General features: G+C 44.6%; 1 protein-coding gene across 3 annotated transcripts in view; it reads right to left on the bottom strand.

The window, feature by feature from the left end:
* The window catches only part of LOC110520227 (pleckstrin homology domain-containing family M member 3), a 53,282-nt gene that overhangs the window by 14,603 nt on the left and 23,193 nt on the right, over nt 1–15,486 (bottom strand). For all 3 annotated transcript variants that reach the window (XR_005049715.2, XM_036974620.2, XM_090229956.1), the window contains exons 5-7: nt 10,688–10,833; nt 10,106–10,299; nt 1,483–1,546 (exon numbers count right to left, since the gene is read on the bottom strand). Coding sequence is in view for 2 of the 3 variants with exons in the window: in XM_036974620.2 (XP_036830515.1) it covers nt 1,483–1,546; nt 10,106–10,299; nt 10,688–10,833 (404 nt within the window). In the remaining variant the exon portion in view is untranslated. The remainder of the gene's footprint in view (nt 1–1,482; nt 1,547–10,105; nt 10,300–10,687; nt 10,834–15,486) is intronic.

Genomic DNA, 15,486 nt, shown 5'->3' on the forward strand with positions numbered 1-15,486 from the left:
ACTGCCATCAGCCCATACAAACGCACTCAATAACAGATTCCCTACATGGAACAACATATAGACGCATCCAATGCAAAAAAACAGATATCTCTAGTTTAAACTGACTGAACGAATTACATTTTGAATGACATTTTTTTCACACATAAACAAACGTTATAATAATTCACTGTGATAATTCAGAGAATTGTTTAATTATGCTAATTCGATTGAATTTAGGGGGTTAATAAAGGGATACTTCGGGATTTTGTCAATGAGGCCCTTTATCTATATTTTGTCAATGAGGCCCTATTTGACCTAGATAGTTTGTGCATATGCATTGATATGTAGGCTACGTGTGCCGTTACATTTTTTTTATGTAGTTCTGTCTTTGAGCTGTTCTTGTCTATTGATGTTCTGCATTATGTCATTCTGTATTATGTTTCATGTATTGTGTGGACTCCAGGAAGAGTATCTGCTGCTTTTGCAACAGCAAATGGGGATCCTAATAAAATACCAAATATCTACTTCCCCAGAGTTAAGAGGGAAGTTAGAAGTAGTTTTGTGAACCAATACTAACTAGCGTTAGCACAATGACTGGGAGTCTATGGGTATCTGCTAGCATACACTAGTTAGCATTGGCTCGCATAAATACCTCTAACTTCCTTCATACTGGACACAGAGACGTAAAAATTCACCTGACTGGGGGAAGTAGATAAAGGACCTCATGGCTAAAATCCCAAAGTCTCCTTTTAAACGTCAGAGGAAATGCATTTCTAGTGTATGAGGAATGTGTTTGCTGGCTTCATAAAGGCTAACTTATTTTCAACCCCTTTAGCTTTGCTAGCTAGCTTGCTGGCTAGTTAGAGAGGTTAGCTGACTAGTTAGTTACAGTAGTTGGCTACTGTTGTGTTATTATCAGATTTAGCCTTTTCCATCGTTTTCAGAATGCATACAGGCATTTGAATATAGTGTGGGATAAGGGAATCAGGACACAATGTGGACACGGTAGACATATTTAAAATGTAGGTGTAGACCAGGGTTCCCCTACTGGTGGCCCTCGTGTCGAATTTGTCCCACGAGTGGTTTTATTTAGCCCCAAAGTTTAAGTAAATGTAATTAAAAAAAACATGAGGCTGTAAAAACACCAGGAAATCAGCTCCAAGTGATTTTAATTTTGGAATTCTGCTCCCAAGTATTCCCACGCATAATAGAGAGACACGTGATCGTAAACAAACGTAAGCAAGGTTTGAAATGATTATGTTTTAGTCAAATATTATATCCGTTTGTGCTTCTTGCAGTCAATTTGCAGTCTACAAATGATTTGTAATTATATTCCGTCTCACTGACCATCCCCTCAAGAAAAAAAATCTAGTTGATGATCCCTAGTGTAGAAGCATGCATGACATGTTTGTAATTCCATGATCAGAACTCCATGATCCGAATACAAAAGCTGCATCAACTATCAAGTGTAGACATGGCCTAAAAGCAGCCTGTGTGTCTTACCTGCTGCAGGTCAGCCAGTGAGTACAGGTGGATGTGTTGCAGTAGGTATTCTCTGGGGAAGATCCTATGGGGAGAGAGAGAGAGCATTACATCAATGCAAAATGCATTAAAGAGGTCAATGGAAAGCAGACTGGGGAATAGAAGGAGGACGTTGGATTGGTGCACATTTAACAAATCTGATCTAACAAAGTAGATATATTTGTCAAATCCGTAATGATTGGTATAAGCAACAGGCCCACAATGTGGTTACTAAAGTCCGATGTGTATCTATTTCGCTGTTTTCCCTGCATAACATTTAGAAATGGGCCTTTTTAAGGTTTAGAAGAAGTGACGGCTAAATGCTAACTCCCGTTCGTATAAGCTGGTAGCATAGCTAGCATCAAAAATTGGTGGTGGTAGTTAAGGACATTTTGAACTGTAATGCAGTTGATTGGTTAAGGTGACATGAACATGTGTTGGGGTTAACATCCATACAAGCATTATACTCAGATTTCTACCTCAACATAGTGTGAAATAAACAGGAATAATAGCCTAAATGTAGGCTAATTTTACGGGGGGGCAATGAGGATATTCTGAATCTTTCCCCGCACAGATCTTTTCCCATGCATTTCCATTGTTTTGGTCGAGTTAGATTGACTTCTTTACGGTATATATTCAATTATTGGAATATTTTCTTAGAACCATGACTTATATCCTTTCATAATATATAATAATACATACCATTTAACAGACACTTTGTGTAATTTTGTCTCGCACGCTTGAACTAAACTGACCGGTAGCTTCAAAAGAAAACGTATGTAAATGTATAACACCGTTTAATGGTATTTCATACATTAAACGGTCCTAAACAATATCATAGCCGCCATCGATAAAAGACAGTACTGTGCAGCCATCTTCATTGACCTGGCAAAGGCTTGACTCTGTCAATCACCATATTCTTATCGGCAGACTCAACAGCCTTGGTTTCTCTAATGACTGCCTCGTCTGGTTCACTAACTACTTCTCAGATAGAGTTCAGTGTGACAAATCGGAGGGCCTGTTGTCCGGACCTATGGCAGTCTCTATGGGGATGCCACAGGGTTCAATTCTCGGGCCGACTCTTTTCTCTGTATATATCAATGATGTTGCTCTTGCTGCGGGTGATTCTTTGATCCACCGCAGATGACACCATTCTGTATACATCTGGCCCTTCTTTGGACACTGTGTTAACAAACCTCCAAACGAGCTTCAACGCCATACAGCACTCCTTCCGTGGCCTCCAACTGCTCTTAAATCAAGTAAAATTAAATGCATGCTTTCAACCGATCGTTGCCCGCACCCGCCCGCCCGACTAGCATCACTACTCTGGATAGTTCTGACTAAGAATATGTGGACAACTATAAATACCTAGGTGTCTGGTTAGACTGTAAACTCTCCTTCCAGACTCACATTAAGCATCTCCAATCCAGAGTTAAATCTAGAATTGGCTTCCTATTTCACAACGAAGCCTCCTTCACTCATGCTGCCAAACATAACCTCGTAAAACTGACCATCCTACCGATCCTTGATTTCCGCGATGTCATTTACAAAATAGCCTCCAACACTCTACTCAGCAAATTGGATGCAGTCTTTCACAGTGCCATCCGTTTTGTCACCAAAGCCCCATATGCTACCCACCACTGCGACCTGTATGTTCTCATTGGCTGGTCCTCACTACATATTCGTCGCCAAACCCACTGGCTCAAGGTCATCTATAAGTCTTTGCTAGGTAAGGCTCCGCTTTATCTCAGCTCACTGGTGACCATTGCAGCACCCACCCGTAGCACGCGCCCCAACAGGTATATTTCACTGGTCATCCCCAAAGCCAACACCTCCTTTGGCCGCCTTTCCTTCCAGTTCTCTGCTGCCAATGACTGGAACGAATTGCAAAAATCACTGAAGTTGGAGACTTATATCGCCCTCACTAACTTTAAGTGCCAGCTGTCAGAGCAGCTTACAGATCACTGCACCTGTACACAGCCCATCAATAAATAGACCATCCATCCATCCAACTAACTACCTACCTCATCCCCATATTTGTTTTTCTGCTCTTTTGCACACTAGTATTTCTACTTGCACATCCTTATCTGCACATCTATCACTCTAGTGTAAATTGCTAAATTGTAATTACTTCGCCACTATTGGCCTATTTATTGCCTTACATCCTTACTTCATTTGCACACACTGTATACAGATTATTCTATTGTGTTATTGACTGCACTTTTGTTTATCCCATGTGTAACTCTGTGTTATTGCTTTTGTCACACTGCTTTGCTTGGTCTTGGCCAGGTCGTGGTTGCAAATGAGAACTTGTTCTCAACTGGCCTACCTGGTTAAATAAAGGTGAAATTATTATTATTATTAATTACAGTATTACATACAGCATATTAAACATGAAAGTATATCCATACAGCAACATGACAGTATCATACATGACAGAAAGGAGATTCTGCTTTCATGTTGAGATTAATTTAGGACGATAACAGAATGTACACCATGAGTCACGTCTCACACACACACGCCATGATCGGGCCTGTGTAACTGTGGCAACGAGTGGCCAAATTGCCCTGAAAATGGGGGTCAATTCAATAGAGTGGGAGCTGGGATGGGGTGGCAGTGGAGGCTGGGGTTTAGGGGTTTAAAATCCCTCTGCCTTTATTACGAGGTGAAGCGGGGTACCCTCAATAATCTCTTCATCCTGCCCGTCTCGCTATTACAGTCCTCTCTACGCTCATCTGCTTGAACTACATACACGCAAACGTTAGCATACATACTCACATACACACACAGACAAACACACACACACTCTCGCCCACGCTAGCTCACATTTCAGCTCGAGGATCAACAAAGTGACACAGTTAGAGAGAGAGAGAGTGAGAGAGAGACAGAGTGAGAGAGAGAGACAGAGAGAGAGAGAGACAGAGAGAGCGGGAGAGAGTAGAAGATGGAGAGGGGAAGATATGGGATCACATGGACAATTTGGGTGCACTCACTCTCTGTACTAGTAACAATGTGAAAAGAGACACACACACAACTCTAATGTGACTCATGAGAGTGGAGAGAGGCGCACACATACACAGCTCTATGCAGGTTCTATGCCACGCCTTTATCTGAAGAGGGTTGCAATATCTATATAAATGATGTGGAATGTGTGTATACATCAGTATTCTACAGAGAGAGAGAGAGAGAGAAAGAGAGAGAGAGAGACAGTGAGTGAGACAGTGAGTGAGAGAGACAGAGTGAGACAGACAGAGTGAGTGAGAGAGAGACAGCGAGAGAGAGAGAGAGACAGAGAGAGACAGAGAGAGACAGAGAAAGAGAGAGAGAGATAGAGACAGAGAGACAGAGAGTGTGTGATCAAGCATGTATGAGTTTGCTCAGATATAGAGGCAGAGCGTGTGCGTGTATGCCCACAGACAGGCAGATTTTATGTGGTCATTGTGTGAGGAGGCATGGCAAAGGTCTAGTCAGAGAGAGCAAAGCCCCATTCACACATCAGCCTCAGGCCTCATTAGACAGGCTTCATTACAGCACTAACCTGACACACACACAGGCTCAGAGGGCGGGCTATTTGTTTAGCTGAGGATGAATTCCCTTTTCATGTGTTTGTGGGAAGCTTTACAGTTAAGCGATAGCCAGGGAGGTGTGTGTGTTGCTTTCCAGTCAGTAAGAGATAGACAGGGAGTTGGGGGGAATGTCAGAGAGACTATCCCCTACTGAGAGAGTGAAGCCAGCAGTCAAGAGGCTTCGTCCTAAACGTCACCATATTCCCTACATAGTGCATTACTTTTGATCAGAGCCCTATGGACCCTGGACAACAGTAGCGCACTTCATAGAGAATAGGGTACCATATGGAACGCAACCAGAGTCAGAACAACATAGAGCATACATACATACCAGACATACAGCTAGGGAATGTACAGTCCATGCCATAACTGACTAATCTAACTGCTACAGTACAGGGTTCAGCAGACGGACAACAGCTTTAATTGGAGGATATCAGTGTTATGTTCAAGGAAGCAGGAGCATAGTGTATGTGTATGTCTACTGACAGACATATTTAGGGCAGACTACCTGCCTCTCACCCTGATTGCTGCAAAATATGTTTTGGCCATATGACATGACAACCCACTATGGATCTTCATCTTCACTCACTTTTGTTCTACGTTGTAAAGAACATACCCCCGAAGAACTCCTTCCCAAAACAACAAATCACTGGAGACAGAAAAAGTGTTTTAAAAAAAGACATCAGCATCATAACCTGTGATATGTAACCTGAGTGTTTAAGCCTCCAATAGAGACATCCAGTAGCCACCCAGTCTGCCGTGTGAATCCCTGTTAAATCCCCTGGTTTGTGTGATTGTCATTTTCTCAGGGGCCTGCCTGCCAGTCCACAAGGGCTGGACAATAACTCTCCTTCCCTCTCGAGTGTGGTCCACCAGAAATGTGGCTTATCACCCAAAACCCTGACAAACCTTTACAGATGCACAATTGAGAGCATCCTGTCGGGCTGTATCACAGCCTGGTATGGCAACTGCACCGCCCTCAACTGCAAGGCTCTCCAGAGGGGGGTGCGGTCTGCAACACGCATCACCAGGAGTAAACTACCTGCCCTCCATGATACCTACAGCACCCGATGTCAGAAAGGCCATAAAGATCATCAAGGACAACAACTGCCCGAGCCACTGCCTGTTCACACCGCTACCAACCAGAAGGCGAGGTCAGTACAGGTGCATCAAAGCTGGGACCGAGAGACTGAAAAACAGCTTCTATCTCAACGCCATCAGACTGCTATAGAGCAATCACTAACTCAGAGAGGCTGCTGCCTACATTGAGACCCAATCACTGGCCACTTTAAGAAATGGATTACTAGTCACTTTAAACAATGCCACTTTAAATAATGCCACTTTAATAATGTTAACACATCTTACATTACTCATATCACATGTACAGTGCCTTGCGAAAGTATTCGGCCCCCTTGAACTTTGCGACTTTTTTCCACATTTCAGGCTTCAAACATAAAGATATAAAACTGTATTTTTTTGTGAAGAATCAACAACAAGTGGGACACAATCATGAAGTGGAACGACATTTATTGGATATTTCAAACTTTTTTAACAAATCAAAAACTGAAAAATTGGGCGTGCAAAATTATTCAGCCCCCTTAAGTTAATACTTTGTAGCGCCACCTTTTGCTGCGATTACAGCTGTAAGTCGCTTGGGGTATGTCTCTATCAGTTTTGCACATCGAGAGACTGACATTTTTTCCCATTCCTCCTTGCAAAACAGCTCGAGCTCAGTGAGGTTGGATGGAGAGCATTTGTGAACAGCAGTTTTCAGTTCTTTCCACAGATTCTCGATTGGATTCAGGTCTGGACTTTGACTTGGCCATTTTAACACCTGGATATGTTTATTTTTGAACCATTCCATTGTAGATTTTGCTTTATGTTTTGGATCATTGTCTTGTTGGAAGACAAATCTCCGTCCCAGTCTCAGGTCTTTTGCAGACTCCATCAGGTTTTCTTCCAGAATGGTCCTGTATTTGGCTCCATCCATCTTCTCATCAATTTTAACCATCTTCCCTGTCCCTGCTGAAGAAAAGCAGGCCCAAACCATGATGCTGCCAACACCATGTTTGACAGTGGGGATGGTGTGTTCAGGGTGATGGGCTGTGTTGCTTTTACGCCAAACATAACGTTTTGCATTGTTGCCAAAAAGTTCCATTTTGGTTTCATCTGACCAGAGCACCTTCTTCCACATGTTTGGTGTGTCTCCCAGGTGGCTTGTGGCAAACTTTAAACGACACTTTTTATGGATATCTTTAAGAAATGGCTTTCTTCTTGCCACTCTTCCATAAAGGCCAGATTTGTGCAATATACGACTGATTGTTGTCCTATGGACAGAGTCTCCCAGCTCAGCTGTAGATCTCTGCAGTTCATCCAGAGTGATCATGGGCCTCTTGGCTGCATCTCTGATCAGTCTTCTCCTTGTATGAGCTGAAAGTTTAGAGGGACGGCCAGGTCTTGGTAGATTTGCAGTGGTCTGATACTCCTTCCATTTCAATATTACCGCTTGCACAGTGCTCCTTGGGATGTTTAAAGCTTGGGAAATCTTTTTGTATCCAAATCCGGCTTTAAACGTCTTCACAACAGTATCTCGGACCTGCCTGGTGTGTTCCTTGTTCTTCATGATGCTCTCTGCGCTTTTAACGGACCTCTGAGACCATCACAGTGCAGGTGCATTTATACAGAGACTTGATTACACACAGGTGGATAGTATTTATCATTATTAGTCATTTAGGTCAACACTGGATCATTCAGAGATCCTCACTGAACTTCTGGAGAGAGTTTGCTGCACTGAAAGTAAAGGGGCTGAATAATTTTGCACGCCCAATTTTTCAGTTTTTGATTTGTTAAAAAAGTTTGAAATATCCAATAAATGTCGTTCCACTTCATGATTGTGTCCCACTTGTTGTTGATTCTTCACAAAAAAATACAGTTTTATATCTTTATGTTTGAAGCCTGAAATGTGGCAAAAGGTCGCAAAGTTCAAGGGGGCCGAATACTTTCGCAAGGCACTGTATATACTGTATTTCATACCATCTATTGCACCTTACCTATGCCGCTCGGCCATCGCTCATCCATATACTTATATGTACATATTCTCATTCACCCCTTTAGATGTGTGTGTATTAGGTAGTTGTTGGGGAAACATTAGATTACTTATTAGATATTACTGCACTGTCCGAAGTAGAAGCACAAGCATTTCGCTACAATCGCATTAACATCTACTAACCATGTGTATGTGACCAATAACACTTTATTTAAACACACACACACACACACACACACACACACACACACACACACACACACACACACACACACACACACACACACACACACACACACACACACACACACACACACACTGTTGATTCTGCAGTGTTGACTCTTCCTGTGGGTATCAGCGCTGGCTCTGGCTCTGGCAGTAACCGACCAGCACACCCTGCTGGGGTAAGATCACAGCCAGTCAGTCAGTGTGTGGTTTGATAAGACTACAACTATTATATATTGAATACAACAGGTTCACTGTTTAATGGAGGTTATGACGTCGGCTTATGTGAATAGGAGATAAAGTATTGTACACTGTAAACAGTATGGTGCATGCCTGTGTTCATATGTATGTGTGCAGACTATCCACACGTGCAGCGTTTCTGTGTGTCTGAGCGTCTGCAGCGTTTCTGTGTGTCTGTGTATGTGGGGTACCCGTGGGGTTCAGAGGTGTGCGTTAGATCAGCACAGACAGTGTGGGCCGTGACAGCTCTCTCCCATCTCCCAGGGGTTGAGTATAAACACAGGGCAGGCTTCCTCCGAGCTCCCTAGCCCTTTAGCCCTGTCCAGGGCCATGGCAGGCCTATGGAGGGCCGATGGATGGCCGGGGGAAGGTTTTAGCGCCTCCGGCCTCATTAATCCTGTAATGTTTTGAAGTGTGGGGCATTAGCCGCTGTGGGCTAATGGTGTAGCGGTAAACATGGGACCCGGTGAGCGAGCATCGTTCCGGGGTCGCCACCACTGCCGTAAACATCCCAGCTAGATGAAGTTACACCCTCTTTCCGACAGCCAGATGGGATGGCTCTGAGGGCCCAGGGTGGGTGTGGAGGAGTAGGAGGGTCTCAGAGCCCCACCCTCTCTGTTGGTTTCTGTCAGTAGGTTACTTCAAACAGACCTCAGCACAGTAGAGACAGACATCAAAAGGACAGGTGAACCTGGGATGTCTGCAGTCTACACCGACCTACACACTCACTGTAGACACAGGACATAAACCTGCCAGTCAGACTCTCAAAAGCACATAAAGAAGGACATGTTTTAGACACAAGTATATGGACCAGGACTGTCTTTAAAAACAATATTACTAACCTGGACAAAATGAGAAGCTTACTAACCAGTTCTTTAGAGATGTGTTGAGTGTACTTCACAAAGTGCGAGTACAAGAGTATAGTGTGGGGAGGGGTACGAAGAGTGTCTGTAGTCCATGGGAGTGACCCCATACAGGGCAGTGAGCATCCATCACCCCAGAGACAGGCCTTTTAGTCTGGACCCCCTCACATAAACACAATCCCCTCATTCCCATCATACGGAGAGAGCATGTAGGGGCCTTAAGGCCTACAGACAGTCATACTCAACGTGGGCTAGGAATCAAGTCAACAAAGGGTCTTTCAAAGGGCATCAGACATACAATCACCATTCCAAGCGTCTTCACTATATTCCTGTGTTTTATGAAATCCTGATGCTTGCAGTCTCATTACACACCATTCTCTCTCTTCCTCCTTCACATCACCCTTCACTGTCATGGCCCCCCAACATCTTGCCCATTCACAACTCTTTATATCTGTAGTCACTAAAGATGGTCTTGGAGTATCAGTTCAGTGCTCATACACCTGACTCAACAATCAAGGCCTTGATTAATCATTCCTTAAGTACTCCCCTCTCCCCATGCCCCTCGACTTCAAAGCCCCCCTCGGCCACAGCAGAGCAGCAGCTGAACAGGTATGCTCTGAGGAGGAACTGGGTCTACTACAGTTTGGAAATTGCCCCCCTCTCACCTTCTACGGAGGTCCTCGGCCACGGCAGCACGGCAGCTGAACAGGTATGCTCTGAGGGACTGGAGCTGCTGTCTCAGGCGCAGTACTGCAGCCAGGCCCTCACAGTGTTCATACAGACACGGGTTCAGCTGCTGCACGTCCAGCAGGGGTTCCTCATACACAAACTCCAGGAACTCCTTGGCCTGCTTGGACACCTGGACAGGACACAGGGGGAGGGATGGGAGGGCTGAGTGGTGGAGAACACATAGGGATGTGGGGTTGTGACTGTGTATACATACATATGCGTATGTATGTATGTATGTGTATGTGTGTGTGTGTGTGTGTGTGTGTGTGTGTGTGTGTGTGTGTGTGTGTGTGTATGTATGTATATGTGTGTATGAGTTGTGGGACCACATGGGGTAGTTTGGAGGGAAAATGTAACCTGGCAGCATTCTCTATACTGTATGGGGGCACACAACCCCACGTCCATGGGTCCACCCAATTTAAGATACGAATGTGTGTAACTAGGGAACGTTCCCAAGTGTATTTCAGAGTGTATCTCAATAAGCTGGACATTGTGCATTTATCACCATTGATTCCCACCTTGTGTCTGTTGGTGTCCCAGTTGTGCAGCAGGCGGGCAGGGATGAGGAACAGGTTGTCTTGATGACAGCTCTGGCAGTAGTACCAGCCACTGTAGCGACACACCTTGGCCTTGCCCCGTGACAACCCTACTGGCTTCTGACACCCTGCACAGAGATAGAGAGGAGATACTGGATAAGTGTGTGTGTGTGTGTTTGTTTGTTTGTGTGTGTGTCTGCGTGTGTGTCGGTGTGTGTGTCTACAGCTGAACTAAAGCACAAAATGCTCTGTGTATCTGGAGCTCCAAGTTGAGCAATAAAGTCCCTCATTTACTAGAAATGACCTGTTGGGTAAGACACTAAAGACAGCTCATATTCAGGTCACAGAGAGAAGCTGTTGTCAGGAGATTGAAAATCCCATTTGCTACGGCTAATGATTAGAGAGGAGAGACCCAGTCAGTCTGGGCTCTTAAGCACAGTGTTAATATGTAGCAGTTTATGGCACCTCTTAATTGCCACACTAACCACGTTCAACCAAGCAAACAAACATCTATAACTATGAGAACCATTAAACTGCAGCCACATCACCTGTTCAGTAAATCCCTCAAACCCAGTTGAGACTGAGGCAGAGATCAATAGGTTTCCCCAGTCCTACCTGCAGTCACAACAAGAAGGGACTTCAATGCTCTGCTGTCTAATGAACACTAAAGAGAGAGATCTTAGGATTCCATTGAGGTTGTTTAGTAGTGCTGATATCCTCTGAAAACCCTCTTTTATTGTTCCTGTCTGCATTCCCCCAAATACTCAGGTCCCACGCCACGGGTGACGATTGGAACCCAAACAGGTGAAAGGGGCAACGGCAGGTATCCCTTATCCCCAGGATGATCTGGTGGGGCCGGGAGCGCCACAGAGGAAGAAAGAAACAAGAGAAGAGGGAGAAGGCAATGGAGGGAGAGGGGGAAGGACCTCAGATGGATAAAGACTTGCACGCTCTTGCTCTTTTTCGATGGAGCGTGGTGCCTTCCTCTTTACTTCACAGAGACAAGAGAGGGGAAAGAGATCAGACTTGGATAGAGAGAAGGAAAGAAAAGAGAGAGAGGAGAGGAAAACATCGTCTCCATAGCCGGACACCAACGCCAGCTATCAGAGCAGCAGATCAGGACCTGAGAGACTTAGAATGAACATAATACAAGTCTCTGATTTCGTCTGCTTTATCTGCGGAGGCTTTCTATGGGATGTTGTTGTTGAAGTACCTGATAGAGCACTAGTGACAGTCTATGACTACAGAGAGAAACCAAAGGGTAATGCGTCTCAAATAAAAACATATCGGGCCGGCGGCTCAAGCCTATTTCTGGACATTAGGCCGAGCACTTGTAATGGAGATTCTTCAATGAGCATGCTTTTTAGTCCAGGTGTAAAATCAATTTGGGAGTAATTGGTTTAACATTCACCACTGTGTACATAAGGGACACCAATGTAAAAACCTTACAGATCGCAAACACTACATTAACCCAATAGCCTCTCCAGCCAACATCTTAATTACCTCAAACTCTGGGGACAAACTTTGAGGCCTATTGGTTTCTACAATGATTCAGTCAGAGGGAAAGCCGGTGGAGAACACAACCCAAAGCAATATAAGAGGCCCCAATGAGTCAGATAAATGACTAAGCAGGGACCGATGTGGTGTGTCCGTTTCTCTTGGAGAGAGAACCCATCTCCTCCTTATGCCTTCCTAAATCCAAGGCAATATGGCATAAACACAGGGGCTGCACTGCCACTGGCTGAGGTAAGGAGTTAGCCATGCACCAATCAGCCGATCAGGCTGGAGCTAATGTCAACTTGAGGTTTTTGTGGCAGGGACCCCAAGCTATAAAAAGAGAGTTGGTGTCTTCCCCCCTCAACTCTAGTTCCCTCCCTCCTCCTCTACCATCCATCCTCGAGCTTATACACACACACACACACACACACACACACACACACACACACACACACACACACACACACAGGAGGCTGCAGTGTGGCGTGTACCACAGACCATGCGGCGGGGTGTCGTGTGTCGGGGCTGCCCTGTAATCAGTGTAGGAGCGCAGCACAAACCCACACTAACCACTCCACTCCATAAATACACACATCCCATCCACTCCCCCAGAAAACAAACCAGCCTGCTGCTGCTCTGATGCCCATCAACTCAACTCACTAGGGCTGGATTTAGCCATTGGGGTTTTCTGAAAAGGGCTCTTCCAAGTGTTCTCGGAAATTATTGATAGCATTCACTAACATTGTCGTTTCCAGAACTACACCTTGGCTTCTGTATAGGTTCGATTCTCCGAAATAGGATCCAGCATGTTTAAATCTGGACGGTAACTTGTTGTGTTGGATGGTGCCTTGGCAATACAGATCCTATACTAATGATGTGGATGATGTGGCTTATTTTAGTGAGTGTGTGATGGATGTTAGGGCCTCCATGGGCAATGTCCAGCAGAGAGGAGAGGATGGTCAGTGCCAGCGGCCAAACGCTGTGTAACTGCTGGGAAGGAGCTGGCCACTAGCAAACCACAGCTGGAACGGCCGCTGGGTCTGCTGTCACTGTCAGTAAAAAAAACAAACAACAAAAACCCTCACACAAAAAAACAAATGCATATTGATCTACATGGTTACAGTTTAGTCATATAGCAGACGCTCTTATCCATAGCAACTTACAGTAATGAGTGCATACATTAATACTTTTCATACTGGTGCCCCATGGGAATCGAACCAACAACCCTGGGGTTGCAAGGGCCATGCTCTACCAACTAAGCCACACGGGAGCTTACTTCATGGTTATGTCCTCCCTAAAGCCACAGCTCCCTAACAGAGCTAGGTACATTCTAGTAGCCTTCTAGTGTAGAGTGCAGAGGGCAGAGGGACAGAGCAGTGGTGCTCATGGGAACAACATGCCCTCTAGGATTGTCTATGCCCACCAGTGTGGGAAAGAAGAGGAATAAAACCATGGACCCACCATCTCAAGCTCCCACTTGAGAGGCCACTGTAAGGATTCCCTAAAACCTCCAGTGTTGCCTCAAAATGGCTGACACTGAGGGGAGGAGAGGTGATGGGAGGAGATGGAACGTGAGAGAAATCCACTGTTGTAATACTGAGGCACCCCAGGTCTACCTGCTGCTATGATGAAACTGTGGCCCCTCAGGTCCCAGTCCCACAGCTAGAGAGGGTCAATTCTGCTCTGTCGTCCCCAGAGAGGGGTTCCTACTCAACCACGCTTTCAACTGTCCGACGTTTTACACCACCGCACTGCTGAGTGGACATTGACCAGTGTGTGTGTGTGTGTGTGTGTGTATGTGTGTGCATGCACAGGGGGCAAAGACAAGAGGCCTCTGCTTTGATGTGTCTCATTCAGGCAGACGAACACTTGTGTGTGAGGGAGAAAATCGTGTGTGAGAGAGAGTGAGAGTGCTTGTGTGTGTGGGGAGGGTGGGGGATGCGCTGCCCATCTTTTGATGTGAACGCCCACCTCTTCCCCTAACACCCCTTTCCACCTACAGATTCCCACCCAACCCCAAAGCATCTCTTTTCTCAACCTCCTCTCCCTGGTTGTCCCTCTGGATACTCCAGTCCTCCTCTCTTCCTCGTCCCTACAAAGCCCTCTCCTCTGAGGACCCTGTGAATCCACACAGGCTGAAAGACCGGGGTCAAGCAAACTTTGAGAGGAACCTGGGGGTATATTCAGCCCCTTATAGAAGGGTAAAGGAGGGGGGGGGGGGGGGGGTAATCAGGCTTCAAATGAACATCGGCAACAGAAAAACAACCATGTGTTTCCCCATGTGCAGTTAGCTGAATAAATATTGCTAATTAAATTATGTTTCAGTATGGGTTTGATGTGAACAATCACTTGTCGCATATGTATGTGGCGCAATTCTTATGAAACAAAAGGACAAAGACAACACACAGGTGGAGGGTCACTGGCCTTTCATGGTAGGGTCCTGAACTGCATGACTGGTTAGCAAAAGTAACTGCCCAGTGATTCCAGATATCTAATATTACCTAGAATTACTAACAATATGAAATAGTAGTTATAGTATTTCTTAAAAAAGTAGTATTTCTAGAAATAGTTCTTTTTTTCTTTTTATGATAAATGTAACGGATTACAAAAACACGGTAACTGTAATCCATTACGCTACCAGCAAAAATATTCTAATCCGATTACAGATAATTTTGAAAATCGAGATAATTAAATTCAGAAAGGATGTTAGCGGAAAAAAAAGAACTTTTCCAAATGACATTCAAATAAGCCCCGAATTTTTTAACATTTGTTCCACCTGAGCGAATCTAACCACAAGTCAGAGATCACTATAATGACACGCCAAATGTGCTTGATCGATTGCGGGAAAAAAGCAGGAATAGGCTTTTGTAGGCTATTATAGTCCCACCCGTGTCTTCCTATGGGGAATAAACGTTCGAGGTAATCACCACAGCTGCTCTCTCATTTAGCTATTTGTGTCTTGCAGAAGTTTGGACACACCTACTCATTCAAGGGTTTTTCCTTTATTTTGACTATTTCCGACATTGTAGAATAATAGTGAAGAAATCAAAACTATGGAATAACATATATGGAATCATGTAGTAACCAAAAAAAAGTGTTAAACAAATCAAAATATATTGTATATTTGAGATTCTTCAAAGTAGCCACCCTTTGCCTTGATGACTGGATAATGAGTCTTTAGTTTTTGGGTTATACTCAGGTAAAACAATTTGGCTAATCTATACTTCCATATTTCCAAGTCCTATTCTTGAAGATCAAGGGGTATAACATTTATTGGAATGACT

Source organism: Oncorhynchus mykiss, chromosome 3, assembly GCF_057628025.1.
Source record: "Oncorhynchus mykiss isolate SJ-2025 chromosome 3, ASM5762802v1, whole genome shotgun sequence".
Classification (NCBI taxonomy): domain Eukaryota; kingdom Metazoa; phylum Chordata; class Actinopteri; order Salmoniformes; family Salmonidae; genus Oncorhynchus; species Oncorhynchus mykiss.